The 22,424-nt window shown below is 35.3% G+C and overlaps 1 protein-coding gene across 12 annotated transcripts in view; it reads right to left on the bottom strand.

Annotated features, from left to right (window-relative positions):
* NFIB (nuclear factor I B) overlaps positions 1-22,424 on the bottom strand; it is a 235,700-nt gene that overhangs the window by 62,342 nt on the left and 150,934 nt on the right. For all 12 annotated transcript variants that reach the window (XM_082401657.1, XM_082401659.1, XM_082401658.1 and 9 more), the window contains 2 exons: positions 8,675-8,743; positions 2,521-2,641 (listed from right to left, as the gene is read on the bottom strand). In XM_082401657.1, the coding sequence (XP_082257783.1) occupies positions 2,521-2,641; positions 8,675-8,743 (190 nt within the window). The remainder of the gene's footprint in view (positions 1-2,520; positions 2,642-8,674; positions 8,744-22,424) is intronic.

Here is a 22,424-nt window from a genome sequence, read left to right as displayed (position 1 = left end):
ACCTCACTACAAATAACTCAATTTCGTTTCTTTTTATGGCTGAGTAATATTCCATTGTATACATGTGCCACATCTTCTTTATTCATTCATCTGTCGATGGACATTTAGCTTGGTTCCATGTCCTGGCTATTGTAAATAGTGCTGCATTGAACATTGTGGTACATGACTCTTTTTGAATTATGGTTTTCTCAGGGTATACACCCAGTAGTGGGATTGCTGGGTCATACGGTAGTTCTATTTTTAGTGTTTTAAGGAACCTCCATACTGTTTTCCATAGTGGTTGTATCAATTTACATTCCCACCAACAGTGTAGGAGGGTTCCCTTTTCACCACACCTTTTCCAGCATTTATTGTTTTTAGATTTTTTTTCCTAAAAACTTAGGTTATTGATCCTTTATTCTTAAGATCAACCATGAAAAACAGGCCATTGCCAAATTCAAACCAAAATAACTTTCAAAATATTATATTTTAATAAAGAAAACATAGTTTTATCTCAATTACTAAGAAAAGTGAATATTTAGAGCAGAGATTACAAAGCTATTCTACGCCACATGCCATATTGCTTGATATACTGCTTTCAAACATCTCCACCAATACCCTATTAAACAGTAAGTTATGAGTATAGAAATGGATATTTTTTCCTTAAAAAAAATCTTATTCATACCTATGGAAATAAAAAGTAAAAAAGATATCTTCTGAATGAACTTTATACAGTGATAATAAACCTAATGTCATAGGATTTCAGAGTTGTAATTCACTTTAGAAGCCATACACATAAACCAATCCTCCATTTTCATAGAAGTGGGAAGACAGATTTGGAGAAAATCAATTGCCCGGGGCACGTTAATGGAAGCAGTCTGACACAAAGTAAGGACTTCTGACTTCTGAGACTGTGCTCTTTCTACTACACTGTTTCCAAATCCTGGAAGCATGTGCATGTCTGGGTATATTCATAGATACATTTGTGATTAATATTTGGCTCACAACTCCCAGAGTATTAACATGATGTAGAAGATGGCAATTTCTATCCATGCTAAACCACAGTGAGAGTAAACAGTTTCTTTAGTTTCTTTGTAGGGTATCCAAAGTTATAATGTATTTTTTAAGCCTCCTTTAATCTAATTCTCCCATCTGTAAATCAGCTGTAAATATGTATGGAAAACTTGAAATGAGGGGGAAAAGATTTTCATAAGGAAATAATAGAGAAATGTTTCTTAAATCTTTTTTATTTGAATGACATAGTATCTGATAGTGAATGATCATGAGGAAAGATCTGTGTTGACAGCATACCAATCCACCAGACAAAATAAAAATTACTATTCACATTTTAAATTTAGAAAAACTAAAGCATTTTTAACACTTCACCATATCACAGACAGTTTTAATGATAATAAACCCTATTATCTTGCTATGCAATCTAACTATACGAAAATATAGTTTGACCATAAATGACATCAAATTGAACTTAGTTAATAAACAAACAAATGTGCATAGCCCCATAATTAATTCAAATGCAATTAATTTTTGTTTTTGAGGATAGCATAGGAATATAGTTATCCAGATTTTTAAATTTTTTAACAGTTGATACTGTGAAATATATGTTTTGCTCTGGAACTCACGTATGATCTTCTAACTGATCGTGGGTATATTTAAGGCTATGGAAATGAGATTGCTCTTCCTATACTGAAGATCCAACTCAAAAAACCCCAATAAAGCTATAATATTTATTTGTCTTATTCACACTCAGCCCTCTTCTATCATTCAACGATAGGGGAACATATCATGAAATCCTATGTACTACAACTTGCCAAGTTAATTTTCCCTCATTTAAATAGGAGATCTCTTTTTAAACTCCTGTGGGACTGAAAGTTACAATCAGAAGGTCAAGAGAGAAATATGAGAATGTCAGCAGAGAACTAAAAGGCAAAGTCACCTCACTGTAGCTGTTCCCCAACAAAGGCTGGTTAGGCCAAATCTCAGAGCAGGTAATACTTTCACTGGTAACTGAGAGTTAACTAAATTATTCAAAGAACATCAACTAATTGAAGAACTTGGCAAACCTGTTGCCTAGAATAAGGCCTTTTAAGGTTAAGTAAATGACACATTTTATTTTTCATGTTTCATTATCCCCAGCTTGGACATGGTATTAGGGTAAAAGTTGGATGAATCAATCCTAAACCAGGGATCTTTGCTATGGCAACATCATTTTTAAAGTCACCAAAAGAATTTCTTATAGAGTTATAATAACTTCATATAAGAGAATAGAAATATTAATATTTTCATAGTTCCCTCGTCTCCCCAAAAAGACTTTTTAAAATGCTTTGAACAACTATTTAACTTTCAAATTTCAAAATAAATTTAACCAGGAAAGATTAAAACTTTGTGTAAAATCAGCAAAAATCTTGAACTCTTTGCTTTACGTCCCCCTTCTCTTTACCTGCGTACCTATCTATCTGCATGTCTACTTATCTACCTATTTGCATACAGACTGAGAACAAAAGCAACTCCTGTTGCAGTTACCTGCTTGGTGGAGAAGACAGCGACCTCTGAAGATTGACCCCCGAGTTCATGTCATGATAGTATGGTTGGCTTGGGATTTCTCCAATTGGGAAGTTGACTCCAGTTCCCTGGGTTATGGGTGCTGAGGAATGAAACAACAACACCAACAAACATTGGGAATGCCATTTACTGTTGTCATCTCTATTCAAACACGATAATCTAATATTTTCCATGCCTCTGGGCAAGGATGAGGGGAACTCTCTTTACCTTAAGAATCTAATACCAGCCGTTCACTGGTTAAGACTTGCAAACATCCTCACGATGCCAATGTTCAAGTGTGGAAACTTGAGGCATGCTGACTATCATCACTGGTTACCCCTTCTCCCACTCCCACTGCCCAAGCTTCTTCACTCAGTCCTTTGTGTTAGTCGTCACTACACCTGTCACCCCGCTAGTCTCTAGATGCGCCACAGGGAACAATATATGTTGCCTATTGTTCAGCATCAAGCAAGGCACTTTGTACTAAGTCAGATCTCAAAAACCAAATTATTGTTAAATAAATCGAATTAGAATAGTTTCACAAAAGGCGATTATTATTTTATAATAATGTTAACATTAATGTTAGAATGCATTAGAAATCATATTTATAATTATTTGATATAAAAATAATTCTTGTGTTAGGACAGGTATATAAGTAAAATTGACAAATATGAAATAAAAGTCAAGATTCTTTTTCCAAAATACATATTCAGGTTTCATATATGAATGGTGAGTACAGTTTTACTCAACAGCTATGTTTTATTTTTAAAAAAGTTTGTATGCCCAACTTCATAAGTCATTTAAAATATACTCATGGAGTTTTATACTTTAAGGTATTATTTTATAAATCAAGAAGTCTTTTTGAGTTTGTTGATGTATTAAGAACTGAAAATTTTAATGTAATATTGGTTGTTGTACAATGGATTACATCTTTTCAAATTTTTAAAATTGGTTTCTAGACATCTTGAATAAATCTGTCAGACAGCATGTTGTGTTAGAATGCGTAGGGTCTTGGGAGATAGACAGCCTTTTAGTTTTAACTCCCTCTGCCACTTACTGGCTATGTGCCTCAGTTTCCTGAACTGTAAAATGAAAATTAGAATAACCTATCACATATGATTATTTTGAGGATGAGATGAGGTAAGGAGTGATAAAAGTCCAGCATCATGCCTAGTGTATAATGGATATTCAACAAATGTGAATTCCCTTCTTTCCTTGCTTTCTTCCCTGAAATTCTGCCCTGGCAACCTAGAGTGGTCAACAAAGATGAAACAGTTCAAAAACCCGTGCAAAGCTGGTGAACTGGTACAAATGAACCTATTTGCTGAAGGTTTGTTCATTCGATAAGATATTGTGCCCGTTACTGGCAGGTGCTGCAAGGGACACAAAACAGTCTAAGATAATTCCCGTCCTTAACAAGACATACTGGGCAACAAGTTGGGTAAACAAAATACTCATGAAAAACACAGAGATACAAGCATAATGCGTTTTATAATGAAACTTCCAAATGAAAGACATGATCAATAAATGCTACAGGATTTCAAGGAAAGAAGAATCTGATACAAGCTTGAATGGTCCAAGAAATCTGTGGAAAAGTCACAGCTGGCCCAGGGCTTTGGAAGACAAGTAAGGTACTAAAGGGAGGTTACTCTAAACAGCAATTACTACAGGAGCAAGGTCATGGGCAGAGATGATATACAAGATGGAGGCCAGCCAGGTTGGTGTCAAAGGACAATGCTTAAGAATAGTTTCTATTTTTTCACCTGTTTTTATCAGGCCTTCAAGATCTCCAATGAGAGAAAGTGTATCCTATGTGGGGCGGCAAAATTCTGGAGCCCTTGAAATTCACACTAAGAACACAAAGTCTACTTAACCTTCCTCTCTCTCCAAACTAACCACACATTGAGTAAAAAATTCCAAAGGGACAGCCGATTTTCAAGGAATTTTTCTTACTCAGAATTTTTAATAAACATTTGAAATGTGTTCACTATCTGTTGAATCGTACTTCAATTGCACTTCACTATCAGTTGAATTGTACTTCAATATCTCAGGCAGGCTGAGACTAACAAAGTATTTTTAAAGAAAATATGATTAGGAGGTGCATGCTTTATTGTAGAGAAACAATCAAGGAATATACAATGATTATCTCTCCCCATTAAAAATTAATCAGTACATACGAGATTAGTCTCAGCTCTAAAACTCTGGAGTTTCTGCCTTCTGTTAGGTTGTTCATATTATATAATATGCTTTAGCCTCATTTTATACAGAAAATATTAGTGTTCAATGTGCAACTATGCCTAACGGCTCGAGTTCTTTGGACAGTTAAAATGTAGCTGCTTGTTGTGGCTTGAGATACACCAGAGGTTAAAAAAAATGCAAGGTAAGAAATCCCACAGTAACCACATGCTTTAAAGTTTATTATTAGAACCATGTTCTATGTGACATTGGAAAGCAGAGTATGTGCTGGAAGGAGGCATTTGAGGGGCTCAGTGAAAGTAAGCAATCTGTTTGGCTTCCAACAGCAGTGATGGATACAATTCGAAGAACTGAGTTACCGACAGGAAACTTACAGGTTATATCTTATATCAACTATTTGCAATTTATTAAGCTCATGCAATACTTCGGCAAAGATCTGTAGTTTCTATTTAATAAACATATGGCTTGATAGTCAACACAGATTGCTTGACCGTAAGCATACTAGGTATAATTTATAGGGAAATGATAATTAAAAATCTTTGGAAATTTTGTTTTTTTCTAAGTTTTGTTCCAGAAGGATTCTTCCAAAGTATCAAGAAAGCAATAGTGGAATCTAAACAAACAAAAGACCAAAGTCATAGAAAAGGTTACCAGAGGTGGGTGTTGGGGGGTGGGGGGAGGGAGAATTGGAGGAAGGGGGTCAAAACGTACAAACTTCCAGTTATAAAATAAATAGGTATTGGGGATGTAATGTACAACATGATGACTACAATTAACACCGCTGTAGGATATATAGGAAAGCTGTTAAGAGAGTAGATCCTGAGTTCTCATCACAAGGAAATAACGTTTTCTCTCTCTTTTTCGTATCTGTATGAGATGATGGCTGTTGACTAAACTTACTGTGGCATTTCACAACATACGTCAGTCAAGTCATTATGCTATACACCTTAAAATTATACAGTGCTACATGTCAACTAAACCTCAATAAAACTGCGGGGGTGGGGGACAAGACAGAAAATCAAGCTTTAGCCATGGCTTAAGCAAAACAAGAACAAAAACATTTTGTCTACGGATTTACACATGAGCACTGTAAAATTCAGTGTGCATTTTTACACTAAATGGGAGATTACAGAAATTAAAGTAGATTAATAACGAACATGGCCAGATTCTAAAACAGCACACAGGCACAAAATTCATCTAATGACAAAGTGCATGAGAACAGCAAGTCCCAGGCAGATGTGCCTGTTTAAAAGCCTCTGGAAAAACTTACATCAGATGCAAAGATCAGTGTTAGCACCTCTCCCAGAGAGCAGCAAGGGGCCTGAAGGCTGCAAATCATGTTTAAGAGGCTGCCAATACCCTCTTAGAAACCAAGCTCAGAAGAACCTCGGATTCCAAGGGTTAGAGGCCAACCCTTAATCTCTCTTATTGTTCTCCTCACTCCAAAAGCTGATCCTAAATCAACTTTTAAGATGGTGATAATATCATTCACCAGAAAGATCACTATCCTAAAACTGAATAGCTTCATTAGCTAAAGTCAACATGCACATTAGAGGGTCATATGAGAGTAAAACCCCAGAGGACAGAAACCATTAACATACCGTAAACCCTCAAGAAGTCAGAATTTGTGATATACAGCATAAGGGTTGCGCTGAAGTTGATGTTTACTTAGCAAACCCTTATTTCATAAACAATGAAGTTCAATTGTGTAAATAAGATTATAATATGGATATATTAAAACACTTAGGAGAATAACTTCTCAAGCATTTCAGAGACACCTATTTACATATGGAGTAGAAAATAAATGTTTGCTGAATAAAGTAACTAATGAATGAATACAGATAATTAATATACTAATTACAAATTAGTAATGTTTGTTATAACAGATAACTTAAAAACCTCTAGGAAATGACAAGATAAATTAAGAAAGAATGAATGGTCTATGTTAAATTTACCTCATTTCTGAACTATTATAGAAAGGTATTTTATTTTAAAAGATTTTTTTGATGTGGACCATTTTTAAAGTCTTTATTGAATTTGTTACAATATTTCTTCTGTTTTATGTTTTGGTTTTTTGGCCACAAGGCATGTGGGATCTTAGCTCCCGAACCAGGGATCGAACCCGCACCCGCTTTGGAAGGTGAATTCTCCACCACTGGACCACCAGGAAAGTCCCTAGAAAGGTATTTCTTAATCTATTTTTATGTTTCAAATTCAGATTTCTCAAAATATCAATCTGGGCTTTTAAAAGTTCTCATGTGGCTCTCCTACAGCATCTAGCATAATGTTACCTATAATGAGGAACTAATAATATTTTCTGACAGACGACTCTACTGTCATAAGAAGGATGAAAATATATCATAAAACGGAGAAAAGTACAAATTTAAACAAATAATTTCATAATGTCTCATAACTGTAGCAGCATAGCCTCTCTGCTAAAGAGCAGTATGGGGACACACACACACACACACACACACACACACACACACCCCTTTAAATACCCCCTTCCTTACATGATGCAATAAAGTAGTAGTAAGTAAGTCAGGCATGTTCCTTTCCAAATTAAAAATAAACATAAAAAAGTTCAAATATCAGAGGCCTTTGCACAACACATATTGATCAGGAAAAACACACAAGGCTCATCGCCTTGGTGAATGAAGTAAATGAAGCAGACCATCAGAATCCTCTTGCCCAGCAAATATGAACCCTGTAGGTACAGGCATACAGGATATTAATTTGGTCTCCTACACTGCCCCCAAGTCAACAGACCCAGGGCAGAAGTCTTTGGGGCATACATTTATCCACTGCAGAATTACGTCAGAAAGCATGCTACTGAAGTCTTAAATGCTCATGTACAGAAATCTCTGAAATACAGGCTGTTTGCACTAGCCACTTCAGAAATCGAACTATTTGAGAAACTACAGTTCCAAAGACAGAGTCACCTACTACCTTGGAGATTACTTCACTCAACGCCATGCTAAAGCACTACCTATACTTACCCTTAGTAACTCATTCTTGTTTGTTCTTTTTGGATCATCATAATTCTTGTTCATGACCTCTGAATTTGACCCAAGTGAAAAACACAACTTAAACAGGCTCCAGAGTGCCCCTACATCATCTGAATAAATCATTCCAAACTGTGACACTCTCTATCAAAATGTCAGGTGAAAATACACCCTTCAAAGTTACATAAATAAGCTAAATCAGAGAAGAGAGCAAGTAGAAATGAGTCACCCCCTTCAGCATAATCAATGAGATAAGAACTGCATCTTACATATATTCGCACACACCAGTAATAACTAAAAGAGTTGATCAAGGAAACTTCCCCCATGCTTAGTTAGCTGGCCAGGTGAACTTAACTCGAGAAAATTCTCATCCAGCCTGCCAAGAATGGTGTCTCAGGTGAGGTGGCCAATGAAAACAATTGGACATTGTTTTGGATAACAATGCTTTCTATCTATATCCAGCTACAATCTGCAAAGTTAATTTCTGCATCCCTCTACACTCTGCATGTTAGTGTGTATATCCTGTACATCTCCAAGCCCTCACCAAAATGTTAGCAAAATGAAAAAGCACTTATCTACAGGAAACTTATGTGGGTTATCATAACAACACTGAGTACATTTAATTAATCACACTTCCTTTGATATAAATGACCATCTATGGTCACAGAGTGAACAGTGAATTAAATGAATACCAATAACACAGCAAGCAGAACAAACCGCAAATTATTTTTGTACTACAGAAAGTGTTGATTTAAATGCAAATATTTTAGAAAACCAGACAAAATATATTCACTTATGATTTCATCAAAAGGTCAGAGATTTTAAAACTCAAATTCTCCTAATACACAGTTCTCTTCATACTGTATTTAAGGTTCAAATATAAAATATTTTAAATCATACTGTATAGTTAAATAATAAGAAAAGAGTTTACTTACTTCTGGATACCCTCACAAGTTCTGATACATTGAAGACTCCAGATTTTACAAAACTATCCTCGAGGTATCCTGAAAATAAACATCAAGATGAAAGAGATCAACATAAGCAGGAAGCAAATAAATGATTAATCACTAGAATTTGTTCAAGTGTTTTAAACCAAAGGTTAGAACAAAAACCAAGTATGCTTACAACGAAGAACTGTAAAAGCAAAACTCTTGTAAAATGCAAACTGGGTCTGTTTCAACAAACGTTTAACCTTTAGAAGCTAAATAATCTCTCAGGAAAATTTTTTAACTTTCCAATTGTACAGGGCAATTGGTATGGTTTTATTTGCCACTGCCCACGCATAGGGAATGAAGGTTCAGGGGCCCTCAGCTCGGTAGCACCTGGTAGACTAAAGTCCACCCGTTAAAAAAAAAAAAAAAAAAGAAATAAAGAAAAAGGAAAACCACAACCACAATTAGCACCTTGTTGGAATTACTTCAAAGATCTCTTGAAAGCACTGTTCTTTCACAAATCCTTCCCTGATTAAAAAGTGAGTTGCTGTTACCAGCAGTCCCACCCTTGCTCCCGTCATGAATCACACAAAAGCAGAACCCTTACATACAGCAAATACTTTACACAGACCTATTTCTGTGCACCATTAATATACCTCACATGATTTCACTGCTTTCTCACCCTTGCTGCCACTCCCTGGGACTCCCTTCATCTCAAGAACTGGATCCTTTTTCTGGCGAAGGTGGTGAAGCCAGACCTCCAGGAATGCCTCCCGACCCTCCCGTGACCTCCAGGTCCAGGGCCCCCAGTAGCCGTGGGCCACGGGTCAAGAGCCTGAGTAAGTCAGACATGCTTGCTAGCTGGTCTAGCTCTGTCCAGGACTGCAGATGGGGACCCTCACAAACACCAGTCTTATCCCCAGGTTCTCATCCAGAAGGAGGAAGTGTAGTGAGGGTGAGGAGGGAGGGGGGAACACCTTAGGTGGGAGGGATATGGCTACTCTCTGCTGCCCCAGGGAGAGAGTAAGTGAAAATCCTCAGAATTAAAATGCTTCCAGGGGGCTTCCCTGGTGGCGCAGTGGTTAAAGAATCTGCCTGCCAATGCAGGGGACACGGGTTCCAGCCCTGGTCTGGGAGGATCCCACATGCCGCGGAGCGGCTGGGCCCGTGAGCCACAACTGCTGAGCCTGTGCGTCTGGAGCCTGTGCTCCGCAACAAGAGAGGCCGCGATGGTGAGAGGCCCGCGCACCGCGATGAAGAGTGGCCCCCGCTTGCCGCAACTAGAGAAAGCCCTCGCACAGAAACGAAGACCCAACACAGCCAAAAATAAATAAATAAATAAATTTATAAAAATAAATAAATAAAAAATAAATAAAATGCTTCCAGGAAAAAACCCTAAATTCCAAGAACTGGCAATTGGATGTTACATAAAGCTTTAGCGCTGACCAAGAGATTAGATTCAGTGCAGGGATGATAGAGGCCTGGTGGTTTAGCAACATGGCTCACTCAAGTCAAAGAGCTGGGGTTTGACTCCTGACTACAGTTTGCCAGTGTGGCATCCTGGAATAATTAATCCTAATAATTAATAACTAATTATTCTAAATTAATAATAATAATAGTCCTGGAACATTTAGGCTCTTTGTACCTCAGATTCCTCATTTATATATTAGAGATAATAAAATTACCTACCTTACATCATTGTTACAAGTAATAAGTGAGGTAAAAATATAAAACCCAGAGTAGGTGCTGAGTAAATGTGACCAGTAAGTTAGGACAGGCCTGTGGAGTCAGCAATCACCCATACACTGAAATATGCACACTGAATTCCAGACACTCTCAACTTATTTGTAAATCATCATTTAGAAATTTTACCGGAAAGAAAGCCACCAGCCCACTTTTTAACCATACACAGCATGAAAAGACAAAGTCATTCAATTAGCACATATGCCTCACTGCTGTGAATAAACAGGGGCGCTGTGTATGTCTGAACACTGTTGTATATCCATCCATCCACCTTCTTTAGAAATAGCAAAAGAATGAGAAGAAATTGAGATCTCAGTTGGTGATAAAACTCAGGTCTCATGTTAAGTCACTGCTCTGAAAAAGATATACATTTTTAAGAGGATAATAACAAAATGCCCCCACTTGACGCAGCTCTATTTTAAGAAACGCCTACTTCTTCAGCAATTAAGTTTTCACCAGGTTGAATTCATTTCAGTGATTATTGAGAAATTTCCAGGTAGACGACATTGTACAAAGTGCTAAAAGCCACCGAGACAAAAAAAGGACATTGACTCCCTTTGTGTGGCTGGAGACAAAGATGGTTTTAATTTTGATAGGTTATCATTGTATACAAAGATTTCTATAGCTTTTGTTGTTTTAAGCGTAATAGATTATACTTTATTTTACATGTGGTAAACATAACATTTTATATATGACAAATACAGAGAACTTATTTGTCATGACTACAGCCTGTGTGCTTAACCAATCAGACAAGATTATCTGTCCTTACCCAACTGTACTCTGTAAAGGCCTGCCCTCATATCTTTCTAACGTAGCTGCCTCTGATCAGAAGGCCCTCTTTCTGCAGGCTCAACTCTCAGCCTTCAATGTCCAGCTCAACCACCATCTGCTCCATAATCTGCTTTTCTACCCTCCCCTCCCAACTCCTGTGCCACCTAGAAATAATCCCTTTCTTCTGTATTCACATAGCATCTAGTTTGTTCTTACTTTATATCACTTTGCACATTCAAGTTTACCAAGATAACTGCTTTCAAGCCTCGTGCTTCTTCTTATTTGGGGGAGTAACTGGGTTTTCATCTCTATATCTCCCTTAACAACTAACTCATCGCCCACATTACAGTAACTACGAAACGCTTGCAGAACAAATGTAAAGTTCAACTTTTTGAAACATGGTCACAAATGAACACCTTAATAATTTTATAACAATGAAGATAAAGATAGCTTAAGATTGAAGGATAACTCTACTGACCCTTGTTATTTTCTGGAACTTGTTTGCCGAGGAGTTTATTTAAGCTTTTGGGCAAAATGGGAAAGCATAATGATTACAGTCAGATTATATCTCTGACTTTGTTGTGTAATTAATGTACAACTTTAGGCATTTAGTACAAAATAACTACCAAGGGACTAGAAGGGTTCAAACAGTTCACAAATATTTATAAATGGATGAATGAGTGAATGAATAGTGAACATTTCATTTATAGAAATTATACCATGTGTAATACTTAATAACAAGTCAATACATGGATATTATCTGAAGTTCATTTCCTTATCACTCCAATGAGTAGTTAGGACTCCATTTGCTTCTAAGTCATGCCCTACTCATGCCCATTAAGATGGAGTGATGTGTGGTCCTGTCAGAAGCCGAATCCTAAGGGAGGGAAGAGCCACCTCAAGGCAATCCTACCAGCAGGAAGACAGCAAGGCAGTCACACACAGACAAATACAACGACTATCTCATAGAAAAGGGAAGGCAACTCAGAATGTTGAGGGTGCTTCTCCACTCCCTACCCCCAATTCCCCAAGTTCTAAGGAATTTGGATCTACAGGGAAAACTGAAAGATTTTACTAAAACTGTGAAAGACATTGAAAATATGTCAGAATTGCTTTGGCACCCACTAGCCAGAATGCAACACCACAGGTCCCCCACTGGGCTCCACTCCTGCATGGAGCATAGTGAGACTTCAGTAAAAGGAGGGCTCCCAAGGATAAGTGGTAATACCTGCTGACAGTGACCTTATAGGAGGGGGGTGGGTGGGAATCAGGCGGCTGCGTAGCCTGGGAGAAGCACCTGAAGCAGATGGCTGCCCGCTTCATGCATCTTTGCACACAGCACGGCCTTTACAATGGACAGGCATTACCCAAGATGAGGCAGGCTAAAGAAAAGAAACAGTGGATGACACGGTACTTGGACAGCTAATAGTGCTTGCTCACAAGCATACGAGAGAGTACTTAAGGACTCTGGCAAAATAACTAGAGAGGATCGTGCAGGGGGTCAGGAGCCCTGCTATACAATACAGAGGGTAAAACAGCAAAATGCAGGTGCTTGCTGTTAACACAACCCCATGTGTAACCTCCAGGCTTCTGGGGCCTTCTAAAAACATGGTTTTCATGTGTTACATAGACCACTGTGAATCTAAATAGCTGACACAAAGGCCAAAGATCTTAAAGCAATTTGGAGACATTCATATAGTAAATTCCCTTCATCTACCAAAGGAAATATGAGCATCTCTGAGACAGAGCAGCTGCTTAATGGTTACTGAGCAATATTACACAACAGCTTACACCAGGAAGCAAAGAACAACTTAGCATTTATGTGATGCTGTATTTACACTACATGTATGCTCTTTAAAAAATAAAATTGAGTAGGAAATAAAGACCTCTGCAAACTGAAAATTCTCAAAGGCAATATCAAATTATATTATTTTACTGTTTTTATTTTTCTCTAACAAAAGCAACAATAAATCACTACTCAGAAGTTAATATAGTGTTTAACCTCCTTTACAAACAATAACAGAGGGACGCAATGGCATATCTAACTGTTAATATCTCAAATTATAATCAGCACCATTTAAATGTTAAACAACATTTACACAGAAAATCCAAAGGAAGACTGATAATGGCTCATTTTTATGGTCTGCTGTGTTCTATTCTTGAAATTAAAAAAAAACACAGAAAGCAGTTATTAAATTCATGAAAGCTGTCTTCAAGTATTTGAAGGACTGTTAATGTAGAGGGTGGATTAGACTTACTCTGCATAGTTCCAGGAACTGTTTTTTTGGCTCAGTAAACAGATTTGTCATCCAATAAGAAAAGTCCTAGAAAGGAATGTGAGACCTTGCAAAGGTAATAATAACCAACACATGCCAAGCTACTACACTAAGATCTTAGAAAGCATGAATTCATATCATGCCCACAATTATCCTCAAGTTGTTACCATTTTACAGAATGAGGAAACCCGTGTCTACAAATATAGGGGGTTTCCCAGTGGATGTAAAGACGCCTCCATTGGATTTAAGAATTCTCACTTTGGGTAGGAAGTTGGATAAGAGCACTTCCAAAGCCCACTGCAACTCTCAGATTCCACTTTTTTACATGGCTGTTTTCCTGTATTGCTCAATTTGGAGAAAGAAGAGAACACTGGGTATCTCACAGGCATGCTCCAGCCCTAGGATTCCAATTGTTCACTTCCTTCAACTGAGTGTAAAAGATGCCTAAATCGTTTTGTTTGTAGATGTAAAGGGGGAGAAGATAAGATTATTTCATACTAGCTCTTTGCCAATCTTCATAAAACTTCAGCTACCAAAACTAACCCATTGGTGATTTTTCTGGTAGTGGTGTTGTAAGACAGGACTCTCTTCAGTTTCTCAACTGATCTGAACTGTCCAGGGTTAAGGATGGAAACTGTGATTATAAAATAGATACACTAATCACAGCAAAGATAACAATTCTCTGCACAGAGACTGAATCTCAGCCTAAAGCTAACATTTTAGTATAAATTTACAATTAAGTTTGTCCTTCAACATGAAATGTAAATCCCTGATGGTGATTGAAATGACCTGGTAGAGTCAGAATTTTTCTGACTTTAACACACTCTGATAGTAGTATATTAATATATTATTTATGTTTTTAAGTATTTCCTTTGAGTCCATTAAACTTTTCCTACATATATATTATATAAATATGGATTTTTATAAAATTGAGATCAAATTTAAATAAATGCATATCCTGCCTTTTTCTAATTAACATTGTATCTTTCCCTTTAGATTAAATACTTTTCCAAAAGCATAATTTTAATGCCTGCACCATATTATACCGCATGGCTGTATCATGCTTTATTTGACCATTCTCCCATTGTTTGGCATTTTAGGTTATTTCCCAGTTTAAAAAATATTATAAACAGCACTGCCATTAACATCCTAGGACACAAATTTTTGTCAGCAATTCTTATGATTTCCTTGGGCTGGAGTTCCCAGAAGTGGAATTACTGGGTCAAAGGACATAAACTCTTTTAAAGCTCTTGGTAAAAACTGTCAAGCTGCTTTCCATAAAGGTTTTTGCCAATTTATACTCCCTCAGGCAGATCATGAGCGTTTCCATGTCACCACCCTGCTGCCAGAATTACATATTAGTCATATTAATGGGATTTGTTTTTAACTGTGGCAAGCTGATAGAGAAAAGATATCATGACATTAATGTTATAACTTTCATTTATTTAATTATAATACGGTTAGATTTTTTCACATACATATGCATTATTTCTTTGAAGAGAACTTTCAAAAATATGTAAAATAGGAATAGTGCTAGCAGGAATATTTTATTCATAATATTAATGAGAATACTTCTAGAGTTTCACAGTTAATAATAATTTTGGCTATTAATTGATGTTTTCTCATCATCTGATATATTCGTTTATTCCTAGTTCTCTCAGAGTTTTTTTTAAAGTTTTCTGATCAGAATCGCTGTTGAGTATTATTAAATGTCTTTTTGGCATTGTGAGATTATCCTTTTTTTCCATTACAGCATTTTTTGTTCTTACATATTACAAATTCTTAGATTAAATTATCTTTGTTGGTCCATGGAACATAGCTTTTTAAATTTACTGTTGAACTGGTTTATTAACAGTTTCTTCCAAATTCTCTATATGTAGTTGGGATACTTCTGTGGGAATTTTTGTATTTTATTTGCCAAGTTTTCATACCAGAGTTATATGCATGCTTCATAAAATGGTTTGGATGACAGTCACTATTTTTCATTAAAAAAAAAAAAAAAAGTTGAAAGTTTGGAAAAACTCACTGGTAAAATCATCTTTCCAGAATGTGTTTCAGAGAAGATTCTTAGACAACTCCAAGTGTTTCACGAAATTTAATCTACTCCTATTTTCTGATCTTGAGACAATTTTATTATATATTATTCAAGAAAATCAATTCTTGCAGATTTTAAAATTTCTTAGCACAGATACTTTATGGTTTACTAAGTGGGCTATGTTTATTTTTACTATATTGAAATTATAATAAAATTAAATTAAATTTTATAATATTATCTTAAAATATACTACAATTAATATAATTATACTAAATTACATTAAACTATACTAAAAAATCAGCTCTGTCACTTACTATGTAAACTTAAGGCAAGTTAAGCAACTTTTCTACGTCCCCCCATTTCTCTTCTCTAAAATACCAGATAATCATAGTACCTGTGAGTCAATATGAAAGCTGTATATTATTTTCAAATAATGAGAGACATTTCATTTTAAAAGTAGGGAAAGGGAAGATAGAATTTCCAAATTAACAGCTAGGAAACAAAATACAATGAATAGGAACTTAAGACAGTCAAAATAAGGGCATAAGATATATATAAATGATTAAAGTAAAACAAGAGGAATAAAATCAAATATATCAATCATTATAACAAATGTAAGTGGACTGAATTATCCCATAAAGAAAGCATTAGATTAATTTAAGCAAACAAAATCCAGCTACTTTTAAGGAACATACTTAAGAAAAAGTGAGAATAAGAACAAAAAGTTGAAAATAAAATAGTAGGCAGAGAAGTCAGGCAAATTCACACAAAAAGAAATCAGTGTCAATTAGCAATGGTTTTAGATGGAATTTAAGATGAATTAAAATAAACAGGTTAAAGAACATTATGAATGACATGCACCAAACAATATTGAGGAGAAATGCACCAATACATGCACCAAACAATGTATTGGTACAGCGAACAATACTGTGGAGAAATACATAAAATAAAATCTAATAAAATACAAGAAACTTGATAAAAATATAATTATAGTGAGAACTCTGAATACATCTTTTAGATTTGAACATGACTATTAGGCTATTAGACTTATTTTATATCATTCAAATACATCTTATACTTTGTTGGTATATCCATGGAAATTTTATAAAAATTGATCATGTCCTTGACCAAAAAGAAAATGTTAACAAATTCTTAAAAGTAGAGAATTTTTCAGGCCATTCTGTCTTATCTTTGGCAAATAAAACTAAAAGTTAAAAAAAAAAGTGACCATATCTTCTGAACTACATGAAAATTAAGAAAATAAGCCATGAATCAAACAGAAAATCAAAAGAAAAATTGTCAGCCATCTAGAAAGCAATGAAAAGAAAGAGACAAAAGAAAAAGGAAAATTGTTTACCATAAAAGAAAAACAGCAAAACAATCCAACAAAAATTCAAAAGAGAATTAAAGATAAAAGCTGAAATTAATAAAATAGAAAAAAGGAATATTTGAAACAATGAAAGGAAAGATGATTCTCTGAAAAGACAAGCAAAACAGAAAAGTCATTTGCAAGCTTCATTAAGGGAAAAAAGAGAAGGCAAAAATCTACAACTACAAGAATAGAAGGGAGACATAACCATAGAAACCAAATGCATTAAAAGAATTATGAGCGATTAACACATACAACTTACTGACCGCAACTTTGAACACTTAAAGGGGCAATTACTTACTAAAATAAAAGTAACCACAATTGTGCAAAGTGGAACCTGAACAGAACAATTACCTAGTGCAGTGGTCCCCAAAATTTGCTGATCATTCGAACCACCTGGGGTTCTTAAAAAGCAATTTATACGTGGCTTCCACTCCCAGCTATTCTGATTTAACTGGTGTGGATATGACCCGGACATGAGGATGTTCTAAAAGTTGCCCAGGTGATTCCAGTGTGCAGCGAAGTTTGGGAACCACTACGCTAGTCTCTTGTTATTCAAAATGTGGTCCCAGAACCAACAGCATTGGCATAACCTGGGAGCTTGCTGGAAATGCAGAAGCTCAGGCTCCACCAAGACCCTTGAAATCAGAATCTGCAGCTTAATGAGTTCATATGCACTTTAAAATTTGAAAACCCTAGAACAGCATAAAAAGGTATTTTTAAAACCACTTTTAAAAATGACATAGGTACAGATGGGTGCACAGCTGGATTTTATCTATCCTTTACCTTGCCTTCAAATCTCAATGCTATTTGCACTCTCCCAGGCTGTAGAAAATGATGACAAGTTACCTTATGAAGAAGGCGCTGTCATAAGCCTTTATTAGGCCAGCAAAACTTAAATAACTAAACTTGCAATGTCCCTTATCAAAACAAAGCAAGCAAGCAACCAACCAAAGATCAAGCAAACATGTAAATGCAACTTTAAGAATCCTAAATACAGTGCTGGAACCAGCCAGAAGTCTCACCCTGGCAGGCCTCTGACTGTCTTCAGCGAATTAGGCCTCTTTCTAATACTAACTCGTTGGAACTGATGCACTTTGTTTAATGTATGCTGTCCTTTTTATTTTTTTTCTTTTTTTTTTAGCTGCTTGTTTGGAACAAAATGAAATGCATATTGCATTGTATCCTTCCTGCTAGCTGTTTTTTCTCTTAAGTTTAAAAGTTATGCATTAAGGATAAAGTATACTTATGGAGAAATGTGCACAAGAATACCTATTAAAATAACTCCCATCAAGTCTGATGGTGTAACTTCAAGGGATTAAAAACTATTTTGGATGGAAAAAAAAAAAGAATCCTAAATAAAATTGAATATATTCAATTCATATATTCAAACGGAATATAACAATGTTACCAAAAAAAGATACACTATTATCATTACAGTTTATTCCAGGAATGAGTGCAGTTCACTATCAGGAAATCTAGCGATGTAATAGAGAAAAAACAAACAAACAGTAACAAAAAACAACAACACATGATCATATCATTGAGGCTGAAAGTGTACTTGACTCCAAGAAGAGAAGCAGGCTTCCCTAATAACAAATCTAAGCAGAAATAGAGATAAAAGCAAACAATAAAGACTCTTTAGCAAAACCAAAAAAAATTATACTAAAATGAGAAAATTAGTCTGCCATTCCTAGTTACCCAACCTCTTCAAGCCTCCTCCTCTTTTCAGTCCTTAAAAATGTAATCTGTAAATAAACCAGTCACAAAAAGGCAAACATTGTATGATTTCACTTAGATGAGGTATCTAGAGAGTCAAACTCATAGAAACAAAGGAGAATGGTGGGTGCCAGGGGCTGGGGGGAAGGGGGAAGAGGGAGTTGTTATTTAATGGGTACAGAGTTTCAGTTTTGCAAGATGAAAAAGTTCCAGATATTGGTTGCATAACAAAGTGAATAAACTTAACACTACTGAACTATACACTTAAAATGGTAAATTTTATGTTATATGTATTTTACCACAATTAAAAAAAATGATCTGGAATTTGAGACCCAGATATATATTCAAGAACTACTTTTTACATTGGAGTTTATGTCTATAATCTTATTTACAATAATTACTTAGACATAACTTTGTACTTAATTATTATTCTCATTATCAGTCTACAGTTATTGCTATATTTATATTTATAACTATCAGTATGTATCTGAGGACTTTCCTCATCCTAAATTTTTTCTTTTTTAATTTTGGTGCATCACTTTGTCAACTGCAACAGGTTTTCAAGTAAAATTTTTACAAAGAAAATGAGGGACTATTTTTCGAGACCACAAATAATAAAGAATCTATTTCTATCACCTTTGACGAGAAATACAATTCCTTGAACATTAAAAGAAATGCAGGTAACTTTTTCCTCTAGAATAATTACAAGATTCTTCTTTTTACCCATGAAATACAAAAACTGCAACAGGATAATATTTAGATATTATTACTATTGGCTGGATATATTAGCCATATGAACCAGCATATTTAGATTATGTTTAGCTCCTAAATGTTTTCTTCACTTGTCCTTGATTCTATTTCTTTCCTAAATGTTCTGATTTCTCACTAAGAACACCTAAATAAATGCTTAATTTTCTATTCTCCCATCATAAACCTTTTTCTCACCATTTTTAACCTCTCTGTTCTTTTCCTCTGCTTTTGGAGCAAATGTCTATATCAGTGATTATTTCCACAATATCAGTTCTGTTTTATATTCTTCCAATCCAGATTTTAACTATATGAAAGCAGTTTTAGTTTTCTTGCTACTCTTTCTTAACTCACATGGTACTCTGTTCACTGAAGCTATTATTTTATCTGTTCATTTTTCATGTAAGTCCCTTTTTCTAAGTAAACAAAATGTTTTCTCTGAAATTTCTTCTAGTTCTTTTCAAAGGTATGTTCTTCATACCTTTCAAAGGTATGTTCTTCTGGATCTTAATGATAGACCCTTTCCTTTGTTCTTCAGTATTTTCTCACCAAGGGCATAGTTGGTTGTTTTCTTTTTACTTATAGGGTAGTCTATCCAAATTTAGGCTTTTGCCTCAAAAAAGCATACTGTATTTTTAGGTTGAGATTGAGGGCTCTAGAATTGACATCATTGGATCTGGATTCTTATCATTTACTAGCTGGATAACTTTGATTAAATCACTTAATATAAATAAAGAGTAATAATAACCATAATAATGATGATAATAAAATAATAGTGGCTATCATTTATTCAGTGTTATATGCCAGGCTCTGTGCTAAGCACTTTAAACTCTATCTCAGTTCAATTTCCATACTTGCTCCTTTTTTTATTCATGACTGAATAAATACTTAAATTCTCTACCCCTCCAATTCTCATTTGTGAAATGGAAATAATAAGAGTAATACTGAACTCATAGATCTGAGGTGAATATTAAATAAGAACGTGCATATGAAGTGCTTAGGGTTCAATAAATGATTATTGGTAATGGCAGTAGTTGTAGTATTAGTAACAATGTTAGTCGAAGTTCCAATTCCAACCAATTTCTAGTGACTGCTGGTCTTTCATCTAATGAACCTTTACTATAAAGTGGTGGGCTCTTCTCACCCCACCCCTAGATATGTAAGATCCTACCAAGAAGTACATGAAAACCCTCACTTTCTGGAAAGACAGATGAAACCAAGTTTACAAAGATCCTTATCTGTGGTGTTAGGAGTTAAGACTCTAGCCCAGAGTGGAGAATTTTTGAAGGATTCCTGTTAGGAAATGGAATCAGATGGCTAGATGTCTTCCCATACTCTTCACTCCCTCTCTATAACCCATTTCCTAACCCTGTTGGTCTCTGGATTTATAGCCTTTTAAATTGATATAGAAAAAGCTCTGAACCTAGGGGATGATAATGGGGTGTAATCAAACTTAAATGTCTACAATTTCTCAAGGAATCAACACTGCTATCTTTTATGAGATAAAAGATAGGAAAACCACCACGTTTTAGATTAAATCCCACTGCATTGGTCATATAGTTATGGGATAAGTCTCCAAGATTCTAATAAAAGGCTCTCCTTTAGTCTTAGTTTTAGTGTGCTTAGAAAAAACTTTCAAGGTTTTACATATACTCATGGAAGTTTTAGTGAAGAGTTGGGAGAATCTGAATGGGAAGTTAAGCCAGAAAGGTGGACTTTATACTAGATAGCTAATGATAATTATTTTGCTGTATGCCTAAAAAGACCTGGCTTTAAATCTCACTACTCTCAGTCAAAATTCTAGCAGGACTTTTTTTTTTTTTTTGGTTTGACAAGCTGATTTTGACAAGCAGAATTTGACAAGCTGATTCTATTTACGTGAAAATACAAAGGACCTAAAATAATTTTTAAAACTTATTTTAAATACTTATTATAAAAAAGTTACGTAAATCAAGAAGAAACTTGGTATTGCAAAAGACAGACATATAGATCAATGAGATGGACCAGAAATAGACACACAAATATATGGCTATGGATATTTGGTAAGTGTTTATTCCCTTCATATATATATATATATATATATATATGTGTGTGTGTGTGTGTGTATATATGCATATATACATATATGCATATATGCATATATATATGCATATATACATATATATATATAATAAGTATATATTATATATAATAGGTAGTATGCAATTTATTCTATGTCAATTATACCTTAATAAAGTAAAAATAAATAAATTAACTCCTTAACCTATAAACAGTAGTCTCGAAATTTTCAGAAATCAGTATTTCCACATCACAAAAAGAATCACAAATGAATAAGGAACAGTCAATGTAATCAGGAAAAGTTTTGAAAATAATGACTTCCATTACTCATGCAATTTTTGCTACTTCTAGAAAGCTACCTTACCTGTTTCCACATTCATGATCATGCAAACGCTAGGAACATTTTGGTACACTCACTAAACAAAAGCATAAAACAGCAAACAGGATTTCTCTATAATTCATTTGATTGGGAGAAGAGAACTGGATCCATCTAAGACTGGTATTCTAAATCAGTAATCATATTAGAGCACTGCAATTCTCAGTCTGATACGTCCCTACAAAATTCATCATCAGACCATGCTACACGAGTTAGGAGTTCAGAACATCTCCAAACAGTCATATCTAGGGTGTAGTGTACCTACAGGGCAGAAGAAGCCCACCATAACTGTCTCTATGAAACACCCTACTTTTCCTGACTTAGGTCAGGTTCTGGGGCTGGGGATGTAACCTCAAGAACAAGTTACAATTGATTTAGCCTACTGTAGGCCTAAGCCTCTACTTCATAAATCTTGAACACCACTGAACACTGTCTCTGGCCTGGCATTGCCTTAGATACTGGGTTTACAAATGGAATTATACAGTCCTCATCTGAAGGTGTTCAGAATCCACTAAGTGAAAAAGACAAGTAAATTGTGATACAGGTGCCATTATGGTAAAGGTGATAAGGTGTCAAGGGGGTACATGCATTCTAGGCAGAAAAACCACACAAAGACATAAAGGCTAAGGCTGGATGCAAGGTCCACGTGGGCAGTGGAA

This window comes from Balaenoptera borealis, assembly GCF_965194805.1.
Source record: "Balaenoptera borealis genome assembly, chromosome: 8".
Classification (NCBI taxonomy): Eukaryota; Metazoa; Chordata; class Mammalia; order Artiodactyla; family Balaenopteridae; genus Balaenoptera; species Balaenoptera borealis.
The sequence above is the reverse complement of the archived record's forward strand: the minus strand, read 5'-3'. Positions and strand labels throughout refer to the sequence as shown.